The sequence below is a fragment of the Sarcophilus harrisii genome, chromosome X (assembly GCF_902635505.1).
Source record: "Sarcophilus harrisii chromosome X, mSarHar1.11, whole genome shotgun sequence".
Taxonomy (NCBI): Eukaryota; Metazoa; Chordata; class Mammalia; order Dasyuromorphia; family Dasyuridae; genus Sarcophilus; species Sarcophilus harrisii.
This window is the reverse complement of record NC_045432.1, coordinates 25,564,690-25,589,322: the sequence shown is the minus strand read 5'-3', so window position 1 is coordinate 25,589,322 and position 24,633 is coordinate 25,564,690. Positions and strand designations below refer to the sequence as shown.

At 44.4% G+C, this 24,633-nt stretch overlaps 1 protein-coding gene across 3 annotated transcripts in view; it reads left to right on the top strand.

Annotated features, from left to right (window-relative positions):
- The window catches only part of KIAA1210 (KIAA1210 ortholog), a 53,754-nt gene that overhangs the window by 7,018 nt on the left and 22,103 nt on the right, over positions 1 to 24,633 (top strand). For all 3 annotated transcript variants that reach the window (XM_031944404.1, XM_031944405.1, XM_031944406.1), the window contains exons 2-5: positions 10,272 to 10,582; positions 11,990 to 12,149; positions 16,614 to 16,737; positions 23,156 to 23,218. In XM_031944404.1, the coding sequence (XP_031800264.1) occupies positions 10,272 to 10,582; positions 11,990 to 12,149; positions 16,614 to 16,737; positions 23,156 to 23,218 (658 nt within the window). The remainder of the gene's footprint in view (positions 1 to 10,271; positions 10,583 to 11,989; positions 12,150 to 16,613; positions 16,738 to 23,155; positions 23,219 to 24,633) is intronic.

Sequence of the window (24,633 nt, the reverse complement as noted above, 5' to 3'; positions counted from 1 at the left end):
CCTCCCCATCTTTCCTCCTCTCTGTCTGCCTCTGTCTCTTTCTCACATTTATGAGCTATCTATCCACGTATCTATACTTATATCTATGCTCTATCTATCCATCCATTCGTCTATCTTTCTGTCTATTTATCTATCTTTCTTTCTTTGTATCTCTATCTATCTATCTATTTCTCTATCTTTCTTTCTATCTCTACCTATTTATCTATTTATCTTTCTTTCTTTCTATCTATTTATCTATCTTTATTTCTATCTTTCTATCTATCTACCCATCTATCCACCTGTTTATGCACCCAATCGCCTATGTATGCACCCAATCGCCTATGTATTTATGTATGTATGTATCTGTCCATCCATCTATCTTTCTATCTATTTATCTTTCTATCTAGCTTTCTTTCTTTCTATCTCTATTTATCTTTCTATCTCTATCTACCTATCTTTCTTTCTTTGTGTCTCTACTTATCTTTCTATTTATCTATCTCTGTTTGTCTATCTTTCTATTTATCTATCTCTATCTATTTTTCTTTCTTTCTATCTATCTATTTATCTATCTTTCTATCTATCTCTATCTATTTATTTATCTATCTATTTATCTTTCTATCTCTATCTATCTTTCTATCTAGTAGGTACCAGCACCAATAGATGTACGATTGGGAGGCTTCCATTATGAATTTATGCAGATGAAATCCAAATAACTAGTGATCTTGTCCTGGGATACTTTCCATAAATCCTGAAAGAGCAAAGCTACTCCGTGGGAGCCGTAGAAATTGCGGGGGTCTCCTTGGAGTTTGGCCCTCCATACCCCTCTGGCTGGTCTGATAGCACCAGGATTCCTTCCTTCTCAGAACAGCTGCCTCATTTTACAGAACAGGAGACAGACCTGGGGAGATGAAGGAGATTGGCCAAAGGCACATGTGGATGTGATGCAGAGCTGTAAGGGATTTCAGAAGCGGTGACTGTGAATGGGGAAACTGAGTACAAAAGGTTAAATGACTTGCTCACAATCTTTGAACTTGTTCCCCCTCGCCTCCTCCTTTTTCCTCTCTGCCATGTTGCTTTCTATAAGTCTGATCATGTACTCCTAGCTGCTGATTTGGGACTCCTGTCTCTGATTCTTATTCCCTTGCATGTCTCTGAGCAAAGTTCTTTAATTTCCTTGGGTCTCAGTTTCCTCCTTTGTAAAATGGGGGAGATTGAATTCAGTGGCTTCAGTGGCTGATCAAAGTTCCTTAATTTCCTTGGGCCTCAGTTTCCTCCTTTGTAAAATGGGGGAGATTGGATTCAGTGGCTTCTGAGTTTCTGAACTCCCTTCCCGCTCTAAATCTAGGATCTAGTTCCTCTGCACAAAGACTAGCCTGACCTGTAAGATTTGGTTTTTGTGAGTATGAGGCCCACCCTCCCGAGCTCTTAGTGTGAAAGGAATCACATCAGCCTTTTGCAAAACCCCCTCCACCACACCCTCCACCACCCTTAGTCCTTTACTGCCCCTAGCAAAGGACAACATCCTATATAACTGTCACCATACTAATGGGCTGCTTAGGATGTGAGAGCCACAATGTTGGACTCTGGACAGGCTGCTTGGCCTTCCATTGTCCCATATCCCAAATGGGTAGTGCCTCAGAGAGGCCAAGTATGGGACGCTGACTTAGCACAAGCCTGCTACTAGTCCTGAGGAAAGAACTCGGCACATGTGCTGCAGACCAGAGACATCTGTACCTGGGTGATAATAGAGATATGCACTCTTCCCCTGTGCAAGACAAGCAGAATGTGTAACTAAGACAGAGTGATCAGAGCTTAGCACCAGGGTGCTGAAATTTACTTTTTTTTTTGAGGCAGTTGGGGTTAAGTGACTTGTCCAGGGTCACACAGCTAGGAAGTGTTAAGTATCTGAGGCTGGATTTGAACTCAGATTCCCCTAACTGCAGGGCTGTTCATGGTGCCCACTAGCTGCCCCAAGGGTGCTGAAATTTCAAGAATTCTAACAGCACTGCTCTGGAATGGGTTTTCTCCCATTTTATCCTGGCCACACATATAAGTTCCTCCCTGCCAGGACCTACCCGCTCCAGTAGTGTCTTTGTCCTCTCCCAACTCCTCATTTGGCAGAGGCTCTGGGAGGGGCCCAGAGTCCCACCTGTATTAAGTATCAGAGGTAGGATCTGAATGCTAGACTTTCTGATTCTGGGTCTGATCTATTTTATATTATGCTCCACTTCCTTGTTCACTAGGGTTGTTCTTCAGCAGAGAGTGTGCAGAGAGGGCAGGGGAAGGGAAGAGGCCGGGGAGACTTAGGCCAAAGGAGCTCCAGATTTCCACCTTAGTGACAATTACCGGCATATTTAACGATGCTCACGTCCCCACAATGATTATCCCACAATCCCCAGGTGAGGGAGGAGGCCACAGTCTTGAGATGGATGAACCTGGGACACCACTTCACGTCCTTCCCTCCTTTCCTAAGCTCCAAATCTTGTCAGCCCTCTTTTATCCATGAGAGAATGGAGTTTTTGGTAGGAGACTATTAATTAAATTAAATTTAATTAATAAAGAACCATGTAATTTATTAATTAATAAATTTGATAATTAAATAACTGGTTAATTAATATTAACAATTTAGCTGAGATCTAATTTCCTAATTAATGTTGATTAATTTATTATTAATAGTAACTAATATTAATGCTTTGTAAACTTGGCAGGATTACATACATGGTTATTATTATCATCACCACTCATGCAGATAAGCTCCAAGAGGGCATCAGCTTTTGACAAGCTTAGAGATTGCCCCTAATTAATTTCCCAGGTGTTAGTGTTGAATCCCGAGCTATCTGGGCCATGTCCGAAGTCCCAGAAGCACAGCTGTGACGGCTTTTGTCTCTTTCCCCACAGCTCTGAATATGGTGATGTACATATAGCATGAGGTCAGTAAGTGAGCTCGCTGACTCCTGATACAGGCCACGGAGACCAGTGTCCAAACTGGTCACCTCTTTTAAGTGGGAAGATTTGTCCGTCAGAGCATGGGGTTGGGAGGCAGGAGATCCGGGTTCGGGTCCCAGCCTCGTCATGAACACATCGGGCCAATCACTTCTCTCTTGTTCTCAGTCTTTCCATCTACAAAGTGGAAATAATTACCCTTGCCTTATGTATTTCCTAAGGATGCCATTGCGGGTGTACCGCAGTGTTGGGTCATGTTCGACTCTCCATGAGCCCATTTGGGATTTTCTTGGCAAAGGGACCGCCGTAGCTTGCCATTTCCTTCTCCAGCTCATTTGACAGATGAGGAAACTGAGGCAGACAGGATTAAGTGACCTGGCCAAGATCACACAGCTAGGAAGTATTTACACTCAGGGTGATGAATCTTAGAGTGCTGGACTGGGAATCAGGAAGATGCATCTTCCTGAGTTAAAATGCTGCCACTTACTAGCTATGTGACCATGTCACTGTGAGCAAGTCACTTTCCCCCATTTGCCTCGGTTTCCTCATCTGTCAAATGAGCTGGAGAAGGAAATGGCCAACCACCTCAGTGTCTTTGCCAAGAAAACCCCAAATGGGGGCATGAAGTCAGACGTGACTGAACAACAGAGAAAAACCTTTTGAAATCAAATGGTTCCTATAGGAACATACAACCTATCGAAGGGCAGGGAAAAGGGCCTGGGATTTGGAGTCTGGGTGAAGACAGTGTTTGGATGTTTGGGGTTCAGCTTGCTGGGGTTGCTTTTGGCTTCTGCTGCACGTGGCTTGTATATTCAGTGCCCTGCTGTCACTGAGGAGGAAGCAAAGGTGGGAGATGGGCCCAAACACAGAATGGACCTGGGAAGTTGGGGCTTGTTTTATTTTTTACTGACACAAGCTTGTTCTCTTGTCATTTCCCATCTCTTTCCTTCATGTGGTGTGCGGGAAGGGTTCAGATGACTGGAGACCACACTAGTTGGCTCCCACTTAGCTCTGTCCGAGCACTAGAAATAAGTTGGGTCTCCCCATCTCTGGCCAGTGAGGCACCCTGTGTGGTCTCTGTTGTGGGAACAATAAGACCTTTTGACCTCCCTGGCATATCTTTGGCTCTGAAGAGACTCCTTTGGTTGCAAAGCATCTGGGATTTGGCAAAAATAAGGCGCTTCTTCCTCTTGACAAGGTATGTGTGTGCTGAGCAGCTGACGCGGGGAGTGATCCCAGGTGACTCCAAGAGCCGGCAGAGCCCCCCTCCTTCTCTAGGAAGGCCAAACTCTGATTAGGACACTCCGCTGGTGGCCCGGCTCTAGGACAGGGACGTTCGAAGATCGGTCGGGCCGGGCGTCTGGGTGTCCCGAGCGATACCCAGCTGGGCCAGGTGAGCGGGCCCTGCCCGGTGACTGGATGGACTCTGTTGGCAAAGAATCCGAGCAATGGTTGGCAATTTCTCCTTTCTTTTTCTGAGGTGGGCATCTGGGCAACATTTTGCCAAGCTATAGTAAGGCCAGAGGGAGGCAGTGGTGAGCAGTGGCTCAAGTTCAAGATCTCGGAGCACTCTTGGGCATCTCCTCTGGCCACGGGCTTGAGATAGATGAACTGTGGACACCACTTCAGTCCTTCCCTCCTTTCCTAAGTGATTTTGACTTGGGATTCTTGTGTTGTTTGTGGAATCTGAGAGGGGCTCTTTGAGAGAAGTGTAGACAGGAATCCATTCAATGAATTAATTTTTCTCCGAGAACCATAAAATGTCAGTGATCAGTTTTGTAATGAGTAGGTCAATTTTGACCCCAGAATTCCCTCCCCGGCTCTTCTCCCTCCTCTTTCTGCCAAGAACTCCATTCCCTTGGACCTTCCTGGGGGAAGGTGAGGGGCTGGTACCATTCATGCCATAATTTCTCTTGTCTTCCTTCCAGCGAGCATTCTGGGATTCTGCCAGCCCGATGATGGGATTTCTCCTTTTCCTGAGATGAGATTTTCCTTCCCTGCAACTTTTAAACCTTTTCTCAAGTTATGAGTTCCAAATTCTCTTGCCGTCTCCCCTCCTTGAGATAGCAGGCAATCAGATCTATGTCATCCATGGGCCATTAGGTAAAACATTAACATATCAGTCATTTTGCTTAAAAAGACTTGAATAAAAGAAAAAAATGAAGGAAAGGGGGAAAAACAGCATGTTTCCACTTGTATTCAATCAATAGCAGTTGTTTCTCTGGAGGGGACTAATATGTTTCATCATTAATCCTTTGGGATTGTCTTGGATCGTTGTATTGCCGAGAATAGCTAAGTCGTTCCCAGTTCTTCCTCGGATAGGATGGCCGTTACTGGGTAGAGTCTCCCGGTCCTATTCCCTATTCTATGCATTAGTTCGTGCAAGTCTTTCCAGGTTTTTCTGAAATGATCCTGCTTGTATTTTCTAACAGCACAATAATATTCCATTAGTCCCCAGTGGATGGAAATCTCTTTGATTTCCAATTCTTAGCCACAACAAAAAGAGCTGCTATAAATATTTTTGTACAACTAGGTCCTATCCCCTTTTCTTTGATCTCTTTAGGATATAGACCTAGCCGTGGCATTGCTGGATCAAAGGGTTTGCACAGTTTTATAGCCTTTTGGATAGAATTCCAAATTGCCCGAGATGAGATCTCAAAAAAAAAACAAGGTAATTAGGGGAGTCAGAGAGTGCCAACATCTGAAGGGAGGGAATGTTCAGGAAATAATAACAAAAACAATAATACACATCTATAACACTTCAAGGTCTCTAGAAAGTTTTATATACATTATCTCGTTTGGGCCTCACGATGACAATTTGAGATGGGGGCTACTATTATTTCCATTTTACAAATAAGACTGCTACGCCCAGAGAGAAGGATTTACCTAGGGTCTAAAGTGTCTAAAGCAGGGTTTGAATCCAGGTCTCCCTGACTCTGAGTTGAGCAGGCTTCAGAGAGGAGCTAACATTTCAATTGAATCTTTAAGGAGGATGAAGATTCAGAGTGATGGAGAAAGGAAGAGGAAATAGATTCCAGGCACGGGGTGCCAACAGTCGATGTGAACCCGTAGAAGCTGGATGTGGGACACCAGATTTAGACTGGGGGTCTGAAGCAGAAAGGACACAAAGGGAAGTCGTAGGGATGAAAGATTGGAGAGGTAGGTGGAAGCCAGGCTGTTGGATGTCTTCGATGTCAGGTTGAGTTTATATTTTATGGAAGGGGCACTAGGGGATCATGGGAAGGTTTTTGAGTGGAGGTAGGCAGGACACGATCAGAGGCCTTTCTGTTTTTTGGGAAAAGGTATCCTCCCTTTGCCCTATCTACTTCTAAATCATGATAAAGGGCTGTTTCCTAATTGGGCCCCAAAGCAGGAAGATCTGGGGTCAGGAAGGACTAGACCTGCTTGGATAGGGATAGTCCCCGATCGCTATCTGTGTGTGTGTGTGTGTGTGTGTGTGTGTGTGTGTGTGTGTGTGTTGAGAGAGAGAAGCAGAGACAGAGAAGAAGAAAGAAGAGGGGGAAAGGAGGGAGACAGGGAGACAGAGACCTAGATAACATGTTCTAGGGTTGCAAGTCACTTCTGCTCCCCTCCTCACCAGTCTTGATACAGGAGTCTCTCTCAGGAGCCACAAGGCCCCGGGCATGAATCCTGCCTCTGTTGTTTATCGGTCCCTTTGCCTCTCTGGAAAACAGGAGGCAACGGGCTGAAGCAGAAAGAAGGCTGGGTTTGAAGATTAAGGACCCGAGTTGTAATTTCAGGTTTACCATTTTATGAGCTAAGGTGGGTCGTTTAATATCTCTTGGTCTTCAGTTTCCGCGTCTGTAAAAGGAGAGGTTGGACTAGATAGCTTCTGAGGTTCCCTCCCAGCTTTATATTTATGATCCTGTGTGTGATCTCAGACCACTTCCTTTTGGGGGGTTTCAGATTCCTTCTCTGCATAGTAGGGTTGGACTAGAAAGTAATAATAATAATAATAATAATAATAATAATAATAAACACAATAGGACTAGCCAGCATCTATCTGGCACTTACTTTAAGGTTTATAAAGCACTTGACATAGACTGTCCCATTTGATCCTCTTAGCACTATTTCCATTTTAGAGGAAGAACCAGGCTTCTAAGATCTCTGCTAGCTCCAGCTCTGCCGGTAGCAATGATCCTGGCCAAGTCCTTTCCCATCTCTCTTGGGCTCAGTTTCCTTCTCTCTCGAATGAGGGAATTGGATCGGGCGTCCTCTCAGGTTCCTCCCAGCTTTTAGGGAATATGATTTAATTGCTCGCCCTGGTTACTTTACACAGCTGCTGCTTGGACCCACTGAAGCTTTGCAGCAGGACACCACAGCAGCTGTTCTTAACCCAAAAGTGTGACAGATGTTGAGGGTTTTAGGCCAGTGGGGGAGATCTTTGGGACTGGGGGAAGAGGAGGACAGATGCCTGCTTTTGCCGCAGCATCGAGATAGGGGATGGACATTTCCTGTTGTTCTCTGACTCGGAGCTTACTGGGAAATTGCCCGCAAAATGGCTTCTTGGGAGAGGCCCCCCCGGGGGAAACCACTGGAGGCATGTTTTGATCTCCACTTTGAAGGGCCAGCGAGTCCAACAATAACTCTAGCTGGTAATGGTTGAAACGGGCATCTAGGTGGCCCATCCCGGCAAAGGGAGAGATGGCAGAGGAGATAGGCATGCCTGTTCTCCTTTGCCGGTCTCTGTGGGAGGTAGGGCGATGATCAGATCCCAGGCAGACTTCCGGCTGGCCACCGAGGTGGGACTCCTCCAGAGGGCAAAGCTCAACATTTGATCAGTACCCTTAGCTAGCCTCAGGACTAAAAGGGCAATGTCTGCTTAGTATCTTGGATGCCCCGGGGACTCGTCCCCCCTGCTCTGGGGAGCTTTTCTGGCTAGGTGGCCTGGGCTGTCCGGGCACAGGGGGATGACTGCACTAGTTAGCCTGCACGCAACACTGGGAGTCAACCCCCATGAGGGTCATGCCACCGCGTCTAGTGCCTTAGAAGAAGGCTTGCCTCAAAGAACCCCCGATTGTCCAGTACCACAGTTGCCACCCGGTGTCCAAATTTCCTTGCTTTTGCTCTTCTCCCTCTTCCCTTTTAGATAGAGCCTGTGGGACTCGGTGGAAAACGGTTCTCCCCATCTCTTTAAGAGGATCGGGCCCAAGCCAGCTGCATCCCATTAGCAGGCCCCGTGCTGGGGGGTAGGGCCCCAGTGGAGCACGAGAGGTCCTGGAATCCTTGAACCTGAACCAGGCCGTTAGGAAAGCATTGCAGCCTCCGTCTCGAAAGGGGGTCCCTTGTTTTTCTTCTTCTTCTTCCCGGCTTGGTTAGCTCCTAAGGCAGTCAGGAAAAAGGGGATACGTGGGATGATAAGCTGCTGGAGTAGCCCCAAAGAGACAGACTGAGGGAAGTAATAGTTCCCTGGTGCCTTGATAATGAAAGGGACTATCTGTACTGATTCAGACTTCCTGATACCCATTGGTACAGTACCTTTTGGAGGCCTTGGAACCCATGTGAAAGTTCTCCTGTTATTTTTGGGGGGGGGGAGTTAAAGCCTCCATTTCCTGTTTGGCCTTTGGATAGACTGTGACCTTCCTACAGAGGAGGCCTGAAAAGGCAGTGATTCTCCCATTTCCTTCTTGGCGGCTCCTTTCTGTACCCCCAGAGGAGGGAGGATGATGTAGTGTGTGCAGAGTCACGACCCAGGCTGCAATCCCAGCTCTGCCTGTGTGGCTTTGGGTAAGTTCTTTCCTTTTCCTAGGCCTCAGTTTCCCACTGTAAAATTAGGGGGTTGGATTAGGTGGCCTTGGAGGTCCCTTCCAGCTGGAGATCTCTGCTTCTGTGAAACAATGGCCACTCTCCCTCCCTTTTGCTCACTCAGCCATCCTCAGTCAAACGAACCATCTGGGAGCAACGGACATGGCACCACAGGTTTTACTGGAATAGCAGAAACACATTCGAGGTAAAATCACAATTCATGCTAAAAATGTTGCAGTGGATCTGGGCGGTTGTTTGTGAGCTCCACGGTTCTCAAGAGATGACTTAGCTGTGGGCATCTCAGGCCATCTCTCCTCAGGAACCGCACCGGATCTGGCCACTTAAGTAGCAAGGTTCCCCAGTAGCCCAGCTTCCCAAGGGGTATCATCTCCCATGGCACAAGGGCATAGTAACTATACAAAGAGCTAGTGCATGACACTCATTGTATCATACACACACACACACACACACACACACACACACACACACACAGGTCATCTTCCTTCCCTTAGAATAGAAGCAAACAACTGATGAGCCTGGGGGAGACAGCTGATGCCCCCGACTGGCCCCTGAGGCTATTGCTACTAGCTTCTCTCACCCACCATTATAATTAAAGTAAAACAGCATGTTGAATATACTATTTGCCCAACACTGTCATTTGGGAGGAGATGAAAGAAATGAGTTATATAGTTGGACCAACCTGAGATGAATGGCAAGAGGTGATGCAGGAGGGCTTGGAGTGAGGGGAGGCGGTATATGTGAAAGACACTTTGGGGATAAAAACAATAAGATTTGATAACTGAGTTGATATCAGAAGGGGTGGAATCCACATGGAAGAGTCTGTAGACAGACAGACAGACACACACACACAAATGCATATGCGCACTAATACATTGTCAGTGAAGCTGCAAACTGGTCCAACCATTCTGGAAAGCACTTTGGAATTCTTTTGAAAGTGACTAAAATGTCCATCCCTTTGACCCAGGGACCTCAGTACCAGGCATCTACCTCAAAGAGGTCAAAAGACAGGAAAAAGATCCCTAAAGCACCAAACTTTCTGGTGGCACTTTTTGTTGTAGCAAAGAATGGATCACAAAATAGATGCCCGCCAATCAAGAGACAGTTAATCAGATTTGGGTTATATGGATCTTTCTCTGCCATAAGAGACAATGACCACAAAAAATCAGAGAACCATGGGAAGGCTATTTTGAGATGCTACACAGGGAAGGAAACACAGCCAAGGAGACCATATACTCAAATGAGTACAACAATGTAAAAGGAAGGAACACACCCATGAAACTCCTAATGACCAAGCTTGGCTCTGAGAAGAGTTATCAGGGTTTTTTTTTTTTTTTTCCTAGAGAAGGTTTAGAATTCTTTGGCGTTATTTTTGAATAGCAACGATTGGTGCCCTTTGCCCTCCGCACCCCACCACAAAGCTAGGGAGTCTTCTGTTTAGAACGCTGGGCTACATTTTCCTGATTCATCTTGTTAGAGTTCTTTCCAAGAAAAGGGTTATTTCATTGTTCGTGAAGCAGTTTAGAATTCACAGAATTACTCTTGGCTTTTTTCTACTCTTTTAGTGACTACGTTATGGCTCTGAAGTCAAGTGACATCTTCCAGAGTCTTAAGACGGAGGAAGTCTGTGAGTATCAAGAACCCTGCTTGAGCCTCGAGCTCCAAGGCACCTCTAAGATCCAAGAAGCCCATAAGGCCAAGGAAAGCCGTGAGGCCCGAAAAGCTCAAGAAGGCCGAAAGGCCAAACAGGCCTGTGAGATCCCTGAGCCCCGAGGATTCCATGATCCCCGTGAGCCTCAGGACGACACTGATGACCAATACAGCTATGAAATGTTTGATGGTGATGAAGCTGGCGAAGCCAGTGACAATTTTTCAGGTAAGGAGCTATTTTTTTCCCTTTTGAAACTTATTTCATGGAGACTTTTGGGTTAGTACCAACAGTATCCAACTTATAAACTAATTCCATTCCAAACTAGTGGATGTTGGCCATTGTGCCGGAAAGGCTGCACGGACCCCTAAGGACATCTTATAGTCCCATCTGCCCCTTTGGTCAGCCTTTCTTTTCCATAGAGGGTCTCTCTGATTCCTTTTCTCCTGCTAAGGGTTAAAGGGCTCCTTCCTATGTCGGGCACCTCCTCCCCCTTGCCTTAGTTGTCTGTAGGGTGATGGCAAAGTCTTTTGTACATAATGGGCTGAAATAACATTTCTGTTTCAGAAGAAATTGGACATCTGGGAACTGGGGCTAAGAGAGGTCTCTGGGATAAAGGGTAAAGCCCAGGAGGAGGTATTATTCACCAAAGGAGCGAAAGGTTTGAGTTAGAATCTGGCTATGATGCCCAATGGGAGAAGAGCATTGTGACTGGGGGAGAAGGAGAGATGGGAGAAAGAAGGTGTGGCCTCTAGTGTATACTCCTCCTTTCTTCCTCCTACCAGTCCTGGCAAGCCCCAATCTGATCCAGGTGGGGAATGTGTTGACCTGAAGTAAGCCATGGCTGAGTGGCAGAAGGGAAATGGAACGGGGATGGTCCCGTGGCTACCCAGCCACCCTGTTAGGATAGCTAAGAAGCAGAGCTTCAGTTAAACATCAAGGATGCACTCGGTACTGGGGGTATAAAAACATAAGGAAGTATTTTTGCCCTCAGGAGGCCTACGGTCTAGGAGTCGCCAGTTTTCCCTGACAAATGCTTAACATTCAGAGGGGAGGGTTGTGGGTGAGGAACAAAGTTTGGAGAGTAGCGGGAGCTCTCTAACATACCTGGCTGCTAAGATAGCAGGTATGAGTTGGATCCGTTTCCTTTTTCAGGTCTCTTCCGACTCGGGAGTCTCTATAGATTGGTGGTTTGCATGGAAATTGTTTTTCTGGCACGTACCTTCTTTATTTTTAGTTAGATTTTAATGCCGTCAGGCCCTAGGGTGAGACTAACCAAGCAGGAAAAATTTTAGAGTGGGAGGAGGGGAGGGGCATCGCAGAAAATTAAGCAGCTTGGCCACATATCACTAGCAGGACAAGGAAATCTCTTCACTTGCTGTTTTGAACAGATAGCATCAATAATGGAAACTTAGTACATGAAGTACTAAGATGTGGAGAGAATAGAAGCATCTTAGAGTTCAAAGGTTAGGTATCAGGGCCTCCGCTTTTCCCAGAGGAACTCGGGCTCAATCATCCAATGATCAGGACAGGCCCCAAAGTTAGCAAATGGCACATGGAAGCAGATGTCCTGTGTGTATCAGCCTAATCTCTGCTAGGATGGTGTTCTTCTCTTCTCTCATATTCCATTTCCAGGAAGGAAGAAATCCAAACTTCAGGCCTTCAAGGATTTCTTTACCAAAAAGAAGAAGATATTTACTAAGTCCCTGAGAAAGACTAACCTGAAAATGAGCCAGTCCAGCAGTGAGAACTCCATCTCAGAGCTTGGGGTATTTCATCCATTAATTCAGCCAGGGTAAGTCAAGGGAAGACTAAATATCACGACCGAGACTGCTTCCCTAAGGTGCAGAGGATGCTTTTACTCTTCTGGGGGTCTCACATCAAGGTCTCAACCTCAGGTACCTCCCTTCCCTGTTACTTATGAATCATCTCAGCTGCTTATCCCGGCCTGGCGTGGAGAAATCCAGAGATACACGACAGGTAGTGCTGCAAAGTGGTCAGGGGTCCTTGACATGAAATCAAATCAATTTGGTTTCTGACAGATACTGATTGGATGACCATGAAGAAATCCTTTTAGTTTTCTCTCTTTAAAATAAGGAGAACATCTCCCTGTTCTACTAGCTTAGTAATCTTTTGAGAAAAGGAAATGGGGTTAGGTTGAATAGGACCTGTGCTTTTTCTTTTTGAGAAAGTATTTTAATTAGCTCAGTGCTATTTTGTTATTTTTAAATTTTTAATAAAATTTCATCTTTCCAAATCCATGCAAAGAGAGTTTTCAACATTCACCTTTGCAAAACTTTGCGTTGCAAATTTTTCTCCCTCTTTCCTCCCTCCTTCCCCGTTCCCCAAGCCAGCAAGCAATTTGATATAGATTAAATATGTTCAATTCTTCTACAATATATTTTCATATTCATCAAGCTGTGTAAGAAAAATCAGATCAAAAAAGGGGAAAACATGAGAAAGGAGAAAAAAGCCAACAACAAACAACCAAAAAGGCAAAAATCCTCTGCTGTGATCCATATTCAGTCTCTATAGTTCTCTCTCTGGACATGGATGGCATTTTCCATCACAGATGACCTGTGTTTTGATGAAGCCACGCAGGGTCCTTGTGATTGCAGCTTCCTTTTCTATATGTTCACTGACAATCCCTTTAATAATCCATTCTAAAATTTCTTCAGGAATCAGTCAGGCTCAGTGGCCCAGGATTTTCAGACTTTTTATTCCCCTTTTTTCTTTTTTCTTATTATAGATTTTTATTTAGAAGTTATATTCATGGGTCATTTTACAGCATTGACAATTGCCAAACCTTTTGTTCCAATTTTCCCCCTCCTTCCTCCCACTCCCTCCCCCCAATGGCAGGTTGACCAATACATGTTAAGTATGTTAAAGTATAAATGAAATACATTTATTCCACTTTTCACAAAATCAAGACATTTTCCACTTTCTGGCTCCATAGTCCTAGCAGAGAAAATGTGTGTATATATATAAAAATGGGAAAAATATCTTCCCTTTCTCCTCCAACAACCAGATGCTTAGAAGAAGTGCCTTTTGGCTTGACTCACTATACCAAACTTTAGAAAGACCAAATGGTGACTAGTGGGAGATGGAAACCAGAGCCCTGACTTAGGATTTGGTACCAGAGCAACAACATCAGGTCATTGAAAAACTTTTCCCCAAAAGAAAGGATCAGACATAGGGAGCTCAGAAGCCATCTTCTAATCTAGCCCCCTCTTTTTATGTAGAAAGAAACTGAGGCCCGAAGGGGAAATGGCTTGCCCATGGTCCCTCCTGAGATCATTGAGATGTGCATTTTCAGCAATGGTTACTATAGGAATTTTTTCAGCTGCGTATTTGTTACAAAGACTTTTGTTTTGTGTTTTTTTTCTAGTAGTAGCGGGTGAGAGGGAGAAGGGAGAGAAAGGAAAGCAAACAAAACAACTACCCACCTCCCCCCCAAAAAAGAAAAGGAGAAAATAAAAGAAAGAGAAGAGGATCTTTGAAGTCTCTTTTAAAAAATGCACAGAAGGGCAAGCTAGGTGGCGGCAGTGCTCTATTCACTGAGGACTTGAGTTCAAATGTGGTCTCAGACACTTAACACTTCCTAACTGGGTGATCCTGGGCAAGTCACTTAACCGTAGTTGCCTCAGGGGAAAAAAAAATGCACAGAAAATAAAATCAGTCCTAAAGAAGTAGGACAGCTTTAAAAGCTAGGTTGAAAACAATATTATATGATGACCAGTTCTGATGGACCTGGCCATTGTCAGCAATGAGATGAACCAAATCATTTCCAATGGAGCAGTAATGAACTGAACCAGCTCCGCCCAGAGAAAGAACTCTGGGAGATGACTAAAAACCATTACATTGAATTCCCAATCCCTATATTTATGCATATCTGCATTTTTGATTTCCTTCACAGGCTAATTGTACAATCTTTCAGAGTCCGATTCTTTCTGTACAGCAAAATAATGGTTTGGTCATGTATAAAAAAATAAATATAAATATAAAAAATAAATATAAAAAAGCTAGGTTGAATTTATCATGTATTTCAAAGAAAAGTAAGCTGTATGTGCTGGAGAACTCCTCTGTTGCAGTATGATTATGAAATTGTCCATTTTGTTTGGTGTGTGGTGAATGGAGAATTTTTTTTAAAAGAAAAATTCCCCAACATGATTCATCTAGAGTTAAAAGAGACCTCATTGGTCTTAATCTGTAATTTGTTATCTATTTTTTCCCCAAAGAAGTGACCTTTGAAGCATTGTCTACTTCTAAGAAGCCAGTGTGTCAAGGTGGGCCCATCTACAGGTATCAAGGGATTGTCGTGGAGGGGGAGGCTGGAGGAAATGTAATTTTCTAGAAAATTGAGCTAGGCCTTAGACCTGATTTCAATTACCTAACCTTGATTGGCAAGATCTCACACAAGGGAGAGCATAACACACTTTATCCTGCTACCTTTTGTAGCAGGATTGATAGGAAGGCTGGAAACTAGCACTCCAGAAGCAAGAGGAGGTAATTCAGGTGTGACTTCTAAATCCATCCCCCGCCAGCTGGGAAGGTAGGCCTGTCCTCTCAGGTCCGATACTGTTGGGCAAATCTAATTCCTATGCTTGCTCCAATTGTGTGCCCTTAGACATATATTTGTTCCAAGCTAAACACCAGGTAGCCACGGGTCCCATATAAGATGCTTGTTTTCTGACCACCTTGTCCAGGATCCAGGAAGGAAGGATTGAGTCTTTGGGACCCCATTTGGGGTTTTCTTGGGAAAAAAAACACACCCAAAACCAAACCGAGACAAAACAAACAGGACTTTGTTTTCCATTCTCCAGTTGGTTTTACAGATGAGAAAACTGAGGCAAACGGAATGAAATAATTTGGCTAGGGCCACACAACCAGGAAGTATCAGAGGTCTGGTTTGAACTCAGGAAGTAGTTTCCTGACCTCAAGCATAGCACCACCTGCCTGCTCTAGGAAACGATTAGGCCTTTTCTTCTTAGTTGACCTAAGGGAAAGCATAGCACAAAGGTGCTGATTTTGGATTGAAATCCCCAACCTGGGACTTGCTTCATCTGTAAGTTTGAGTAAGTACCTTCCCCCCCTTCCCAGTTTCCTGTTCTCTAAAAGGAGGGGATTGGAGTAATGACCTCTGAGTTTCTTTGCAGCTCTTGATCTGGAATCCTGTGAGTGACCCATAAAATTAATATGTAGGACAATTTAGGCGCTGAGACCTTTCAGCTCTAAGGTTGTGATCTATATCCTCTGGTTTATCAAAGAAATTTAGTGGATTTTTAGGCACAATAAAAGCTGGAGATGTGAGCCGGGCAGAACATCGTGGAAAATATGAGGAAGGAGGAATGATTTTCAGTTGGAGGTGGGAAGTGAGGGTCAGGGAAGGTTTAGTTGTGGAGAACTCATTTTACAGAAAAGGAAACTAAGGCACAGAAAGGGGAAGTCCATTCACCAAGATGATCCTATGCTAGAAGGGACCTTAGAGATCACTCCTTTTCTAGAGGGGGAAACTAAGGTATAAGCCATTTTAAATGACTCTTTCCTGTTTTTTTCTTTTTTCAAAAAAATAAAAAATTAAAAAAAAAACCTTTAATGTATTTCTTTTTGATGAAAGCTTTTTGTTTTATTCTTCTAGATCTTCCCATGATTCTGGGATTTTCTTATAGTGCAGTAATATTCCATTATATTTACATACCGTAGTTTTTTCCCATATTTCAGTTGCTGAACACATAGTTTATCTTAACAAATGATGCTGCAAATATCTATTGTTTGCCCTGGGGTTGTTGCAGTGTTGCAGCTTTGGGGTTAAATGGCATTTTGAGCTATTTACCCTTTCTAGCCTAAATCCCCTTATTTATACATTTCTAAGATGGCAGATTGGTGTCTGGACCACAGACTAGAGTCATGGAGAGGTTTTTCTAGTCTGCGTTAGTTGATCTGCCCATGGAAGGGGAAATCATTTTTATAACTTTCTCCTAAGTAGAGCCAGTCTCAGAGAAACAGAAATATGGATACCTTATCTCTTAAGCCTAGTCGGAGGGGCCTCTGGGGGAGCTTGGGAATATTTCGCTTACTTTGTTGCCAAAAGGGGCAACCTGCTCATGTGATGGTGGAGCATTTGCAGGAAGTGCTGTTGCTATTTGGCACTACTTTCTTCCCATAGATCCCTAGGACAGTGTTCCAGTTGCCTTTTGGGAGAGTCTCACTCTGCCTTAAGTTTGAGCACAGCTCTGAGCAACTTTTCCTTCACTTCCAGTTCCAAAGGCAACATGTCGACCAAATCCTTGTCTGATGAAAGCATCTTTATGCTGGATTCAGCCCAGGACAAGTCTGCAGATAAATCTCAGCGTGGTCCACCAGAAAATTCTGGAACCTCCCAGGTAAGAAACCAGCCCCATGATTTTTTTTTCTTTAGTTTGACCCTAAATACAGATAGTCACCAAAGGGTATTTTGGACTTATGAGTCTTTAGACTAGTCATTAATTTTTTTACTGAGAAATGGGATTGGAAGTTCAGAGCTTCCCAATAAGGTTTACCAACTCTTGTGTGGATCTGAATTTATTTAAATTTCTTTAATTATCCACATGTGCTCACCAATTTACTTCCTCAGTAGAGTGTGGTCTCCTTGGGGGTGGCAGTGGGAGTGGGAATGGGAATGGGAATAGGGGTGAGGGTGGAGGATGGGTGAGAGGAAGCTTTGCTCTTCCTTCTATTTGTGTGTTTTGTCTGTATTTGTGACTTGTGTCTATTTGTGTGATTATAGGATCATAAATTTGAGGTAGAAGGGAGCTTACAGTTTAATCAGTTCAGTCCCTTCATTTTGCAGATGAGAAAATCAAAGCCCACCCAAAATTCAACTTTAAAATCTTATAGCTAGAAAGATAAGGCCTCTAGGGGGCACCACAGTGCATGGAGTGGTGGACCTGAAATCAGGAAAACGCATTTACACATTTCCTAGCTGTGTCACCTTGGGCTCATTTCTCAGTTTTTTCATCTGTAAAATTGGGATAATAAGACCATCCCGTCCCCTGGGGGGTTATTATTTTAATACAGAGGTATCTTTAGGTTTACAAACAAGTTTAAAAATTAAAATTGTTTTCAAAATCATGAAATAGAAATTTCAGAAACTAATTAGGACAGAGCCTTTCTCTCAGAGACACGACCACTTGTGTTTTTACAGAACATGAGTATTCTCTGTCTGGCTGTCAGTATTAGCGATTTTTCTACAGTATTTGATAAGATAAATCAGAGGCAGAAATGTACTTCCATTGCAATAGAAAAATCCTTTTTCTTGACAATAAAGCAAAACTTGAAGGACAAATTTTTCTCTGTATCAGTTATAAGGATGTTTCCTATGCATACCAAAAATATTACCCACAAACACTGTTGACTTCGTGTCTCGTTTACAAATGATCCAAATTAGTAACAGTTGAAGTATCAATTCAATGAATTCAAGCCCTTTCTCAACATTCCTCCTCCCTCGCTCCCTTCAAGAATGAGGAGAATCAAAGTATGCTGAACACATAGTTTAGGAACATTCCTAAGGTCAATCAGGGTCACTTATGTCAAGTTACTATTTTTCAGTCAGAGTTTATTACTCTCCACCCCACAAAAAAGGACTTTCAGTCTGGCAGAAAGCCTTAAAAAAACTGCTTTCCCTACAAATGTGTCTTCTGTTAAAAATCTAAGACAGGGTCCTAGATTTTGTCCATCATTAATGTAAAAAGAACCAGTTCCTGATCCGTCCATTCTGGAGAACAATTTGAAACTATGTCCAAAGGGCTATTGGACTGTGTGACTACTGGGTCTGTATCCTAAAGAGATTATAAAAAATGGAAAAGGACCCCCATGTGCAAAAAGCTTGGTGGCAGCCCTTTTTGTGGTGGCAAGGAAATGGTAAAAAATGGCTGCCCATCGGTTATGGTATATAAGTTATGGTATATATATGGAAATATATATATGGTGTATATATATATATATATGTGGAAATGCATGTGAAGGGATATTATTGTTCGGTAAGAAATGATCAGCAGGAGGATTTCAGAGAGGGCTGGAGAGACTTACATGAATTGCAAAATGGCTGCCCATCGGTCGGGGAAGGGCTGGATAAGTTATGGTGTATGCATGTTAAGGGATATTATCATTGTTCTGTAAGAAATGATCAGCAGGAGGATTTCAGAGAGAGCTGGAGAGACTTACATGAATTGCAAAATGGCTGCCCATCGGTCGGGGAAGGGCTGGATAAGTTACGGTGTATGCATGCTAAGGGATATTATTGTTCTGTAAGAAATGATCAGCAGGAGGATTTCAGAGAGGGCCGGAGAGACTTACGGGATCTGATGCTAAGTGGAGTGAGTAGGACCAGGAGAATATTGTGCACAGCAACAAGATTATGTGATGATCAATTCTGACGGCCGTGGCTCTTTTCAACAGTGAGGTGATTCAGGGCAATTCCAATAGTCCTGTGATGGAGAGAGCCATCTGCATGCAGAGAGAGGACTATGGAGACTGGAGCACAACATAGCATTTTCACCTTTTTTGCTGTTGTTTACTTGCTGTTTTTTCTCTTTCTTATTTTTTCCCTTTCTGAGCTGATTTTTCTTCTAGAGCACAATAATTGTAGAAATATATATATATATATATCTACACACACACACACACACACACACACACATACACACATATATAATTGCACCAGTTTAACATAATATTGGATCACTTGCTATCTAGGGGAGGGGGTGGAGGGTAGGGAGAAGGGAGGGAGAACATTTTGAAACAAGGCTTTACAAGGGTTAATGTTGAAAACCTTCTTTGCATGTATTTTGAAAATAAAACGTTATGATTAAAAAAAAAAAGAAAAGAAGCAGTTCACATTTGTGTTTTTTTACACTGCAGCTCACAATGAGAGCGCACTTTCTAGACTATGCAGTGGGTCTCCTGAGAAGGAAAAGCCAGCCGGCTTATTTGTTGTGATTGCAAGATGAATCCCACTGTCTCGTGGAGTTGTAGTGAGGATTAAAGCTTGGAGCACAGAGCCGGGCACATAATAGCTGCTAGAGCAATTCTAGTTTTATTATCGGTCGTTATATCGGATAGGAGGTCACCTATAAGACCAGAGATTTAGAACAAGAAAGGATCTTGGATGTCATTTTAGTCTATTAATTAAACTGTTTTACTCTAATGGAGTCTAAGGATCAAGCATCCGGGATGGCACCTAGAGTCAGGAAGACTCAAAATTGGCCTCCTTACATTTACTAGCTGTGTGGCCCCGGGCATGTCATTTTACCTCTGCCTCAGTTTCCTCATCTGTGAAAAAGGGACTAATAATAGAACCTCCAGGGTTGTTGTGGGGACCGAATGAAATAATCCTTGTGATGTCACACAGAGGGGCAGAGCTGTAAATCTAGTCGGAGGCCATTTTAAAGAAACAAAGTGAAATCCTGACAGACCTACAGACTCAGTTCACTGATTTCGGACCCAGGATGCTTTTCACTGTAAAACCCAGCACAGGTGACAATTAGTTAATTGCTTATTGGAACTGAATTTCAGAAAGCTAGCGTTTCTTAGGGGTCCCCTCTCCCAGCCTCAGTTTCCCCCCCTCCCCCAGCCTCTCTAGCTTTTGTAATTGTTCTCTGGCTAGAAGGGAGCTCGGTGACTCAGCAGGTGGACCCACTGCCCCCCTGAGCCACCTTCCCACTCGGAGATTCTGGGCTTCTGCAAAATATCACCCAGGAGAGGCCCGCAGCCATGAATAGCCTAACAATTGCTTGTCATTTGTATCACATTCATATCTTATTCTTCCTCTGGAGCCGCTCTCTGAGCAGACATTGCCGCCATCTCTCAGCTGCCAGCTACCTCTCTGGCGCTCCCTGGGTGATGCTCACCTGCTGTTCTTGGAGATGGTTGTGTTCCATGTCTTGCTGGCTTACTGCCTGCTGCACCCTATAGAATGGCTGCATTCAAATGACTGGCCTTGGTTTCCATGGCAAACAGGGAGAAGAAAGGAGCCTGATAATTATCTGAAAGCAATGCAGCCCATGACCCTTTTCAGCTCTAATTCCAGGCCCATTTTTTTTCCATTTGGACTGTCTGTTCCAGACATGTTTACCATTTTATAACAACACACGAAATCCAACATTTTTAGACACTTAACCATTTTTTAGCCAGCCCGAGGAGCTCTTTTGTCTGCATCCCAGGGAGGCTTCCTCCAACCTGAAAAGAGGTGATTTTACAGAGGAAAATATTCTCCTTCCTAACCTATCGCAATGTATTCAGATGCTTGATATGTCCCCCCTTTTCTTCCCCGATTATGCAAAGGCAGACTTCAAATCAAGCCCTCCCAGGGGGTCTCCCAGATCCCAAGTCAGTGATTTTAAAGCAGGGAGCCACTGGGTAATTCAGTGGGCAGAACACTGGGTGTGGCGTTAGCAAGGCTGGCTTTCAAATCCTGCCTCTGACTACTAGTTGTTTGATGCTAGTCAAATGATTTTATTTCCTTGAGCCTCAGTTTCCTGCTCTGTAAATTCAAGAATTGGATCAGACGGTTTCTGAGGTTCCTTTAGGATCCTATGTGTGATCTTGAGCAAATCACTCAATCTCTGCCTCAGTGCCTTCTCTGTAAAACATGGCACTTGGACTCCATGTGAGGGCCCTTCCGGTTCTAAACTTAGGATGCACTAACCATTTGGGTGCTGCCCTAGCAGAATAAAGAGAGGTGTGTGTGTATGTGCATCAGCAGGAAAGATTAAAAGTTATCTGGGCTGAGCACCTGCCCTGAAGTCAGGAGGACCTGAGTTCAAATGTGATCTCAGACACTTAACACTTCCTGGCTGTGTGACCTCGGCAACTCACTTAACCCCAATTGTCTCAGAAAAAAAAAAAAAAGCTATCTGGGCTCGAAGTGGGGGTAAGCACAGAAATACCTCCAGCCCCTTTCCTTTTTCAGATGTTCAGACCTGTAAAAATAAATTTTCATTTCTAGATTTTGTTTTTCTATCAGCTACATTTCTCAGTGTATTCTCTTCCCCTTCCAGAGAGTCATCTCTTATAACAAAGAATAAAGAGTGCAAATAAAAAAACCCAGCAAAGCTAATCAATATATCCAAAAAGTCTGAGATTGTTTACAGTGATTGATACCCATAGGCCCTCGCCTCTGCGCAGAATAGGGGATGTGTCAGCCATCCTGTGGGAGCAGGGCCTGAGGCTTATGAGCATCTAGCAACTGATTGGGGGTGGGTCCTATCTCTGGGTTCCAAAGGTGGGCATGGGGCTCCCACCCCATGGGGTTGGGATCCACTGTGGTTCGGCCCTCCCCCATAAAGGGAGGTAGCCGAGCAGAACAGGATGGGCGGCAGAGTCAGGCTTCGGTGCTGGTGAGCTGATCTCTATCTGGCCACATTATTCAGTGTTGTTACCCAGGCAAACGCTGCTGCCGGAAGGTTGGGCGAGGGGGTTTGCTAAAATGCGTGCCAGGCAGGGGCCCTGGGTAGCTTTGGACCTGCAGCAATCGCAGGCACGGGGCCTCACGTGTGGGAGGCACGAGATCAAGGTTGGAGTTTTTTGAATCCTCCTTATTCCTTATTGTTCCCAATGCCGGCTTATATGATTTCCCTGGCTGCGGCCCAGAGGGATTAGGAGATCACAGAGTTTTTGAGCTGAAAGAGACCTTAGAAATCTAGACAAACCCTTCATTTTACAATACAGATGAGTTTGGCCCTAGGAAGATGACTCTCCTGCTTCTGGGTTCCCAGGAGAATGGGATGCACCTGATGGGGTGCACCAGTGGTCTGCGGGCAAGGCTCCAGCCTGAATTAATTAGCCTGCATAAGGATCGCCCGGTCTCAGATTTGGAGCTGGAAGGGATGTCGGAGGCTTTTGTTTAGCTTTGTCTCCACCATCTTGCAGATGAGGAAACGGGCTGGGGAGAAGAAAAGATTTAGGGAGGTTACAGAGCTTGTAGGGGGCAGAGTTCCACTTCAGACCCAGGAGGCAGCAGAGGGCAAATTGCCTGGTTAGAACAAAGCAAAGGAAACTCACAGGTTCCTCCTGTTTCGGTTTCTTTGGCTGTGATTCCCACGCCCTTTCCTTCTTCGGGAGCCTTGTCAGGGGTGGGGGGAATCATTTGGACTCTTGGCAGATCTGAGTTGTCTCTGCCGCCCTCTGTCATTTTCCCCTGCCCCGGGGAGGGGGTGGGGATGGAGGGCAGCACCCAGCCCGGGAGACGATTCTGCATTTTGTTATGGGTCACCATGTACATTTACCCCAATCTGCTACCAAGTGACAAATGGTAGCTCCATCTGTGGGTTGGCTACTGATGAGAGCCCTGCCTTCCTTTAACACCCCAATGGATCCCTCTGCATCCCCTTAGCTGAAGACTACAGTTACCCCTTCCACTTCATGACATTCCCCATCACTGTAAGAAATTCCCTGGGAATTTGGGGGGAATCTTTGCAGAAGTTGCAGATGATCCACTAAAGCCAGCAATTGACACAGAAAAAAGTTTAGAAATCCATAAAAGATAGGGATCGTGTTGTGTGATATCAATCCAAATTTCACAACGGGGTACTATAAACACCCCATGAAAGAAAAAAAATCAGACTCCTCTGGTAGGGAGGGCCACAAAATTTTAGGTGGATTTTCCAGATGGCCAGATTGCAGCATCACATCCCAAAGCTCCTCAATGTGTTAACTGTATTTGGTTTTGGTGCTGCTGTTGGTTTATATTTTAATTCAAATTAAACCATGCTTGATTGCTTTTCCTTTGCCTAACCCTTTTTTTTTTCTTTTTCAATCCCCCAGGTTCCCACTGTTGATCAGGACCAGAGCTCCAAGAGTTTATCTGGGACAGATGTGGAGGAAGCGGTAAGTGTGTGTCAGTGGGCTCTCTGCCCAGGCTCAAGACCCTTGTGTATTCCAGAGCAGCCTGACTCAGCCATTGGGACACCTGGGCACTGCCCATCTCAGCCTTGTTGGCTCAGATTTCTCTGCCAGGCTCGCTTTTTGGGGGTGAGGGAATTAGGACCACAGCCAAAAGACATTTGACTTTTGAGGGGATAGTACCATCCTAACAGCTGAACTCTTCTCAGGTTACATTGGTTAACAAAGACCCTGACCACTCCTAGATATAATAGAAACATGGTTTTTTGCTAGGCTGGGGGCAGTGGGGTTCTCGTTGATAACCTACAAATTCAGATATGTTAAGCAAGTCTCCTTCCATGGGAGGGTGAATCCTTCTCTATGTATTGTCTTCCATATTGAACTGTAAGCTTCTTGAAATCAATAATTTTCTTTCTTTCTGTATCCCCAGAGCTTTAGCACAGTGTTGTATAGATAGTAAATGCTTAATAAATACTTATTCACTTATTCATTCTTTCCTTAATGTAAGGCAATGCAAGGTTTTTTTGTGAAAAAGATGGTGGGTTTGGGGTTGTTTAGTAATACAACCCCTCCTACATTTTCTTTTCTCTGGAAAAAAAAAAAACCTAAAGGAAAATTTTCAAAAGCATGGTTAAAATTGATGTCTGGGAATAGAGCTTGAGAGGATGCGGTTGCCATGGCAGCCGTCTCCATGACGTTCTTTGCAGATTATAGGAATCGTGCCCCGATCGTTTTTTCCTGCAGGATGTGCTCTGCTTGACGCAGAGCCGGTGACGTCTGTTGACTGTTCTAGAGATTGGTGGCAATTGACAGCCTGCTGGGCTAAATTCCTCAGCTTCATCACCTTGGACTTTTTAATTTTGACCCCAATTACTTGTTTCCTCTGGTGGATGGTCTCCTTGAGCTTATCATGCTCTTCCATGAGCTTAGTTTCACGCATTGCAGTATTTTCCTCAGCCTACTCACAGATCTGCAGTCAGGTGGGCTATAGGATTTTCTGGTCCACTGTTTGACTTAACTAATAAATCAAACAATCAGGAAATAGCTAGTAAGTGCCTACTGTGTGCCAGGCACTGTGCTAAGTGTGAAGCATACCAAAAAAGATAAAAGATAGTCCTTTATCCTCAAGGAGCTCACAATATAATGGGGGAGACAATATATAAACAAAATAGATGCAGTAGAAATAATAGGAAATACTGAGTAGGGGAAAGCACCAGAATTCAGAGGGGTTGGGGAAGGCTTCCTATAGAAAGGGGGATTTTAGTTGGGACTTAAAGGAAGCCAGAGAGGTCAGTAGCTGGAGCACAATGGGGTGTGTTCCAGCTATGGGGGACAGCCAGAGAGAATGGGAGCTGAGAGATGCGGTCTTGTTCAGGGAACAACCGAGATGCCAGTGTCAT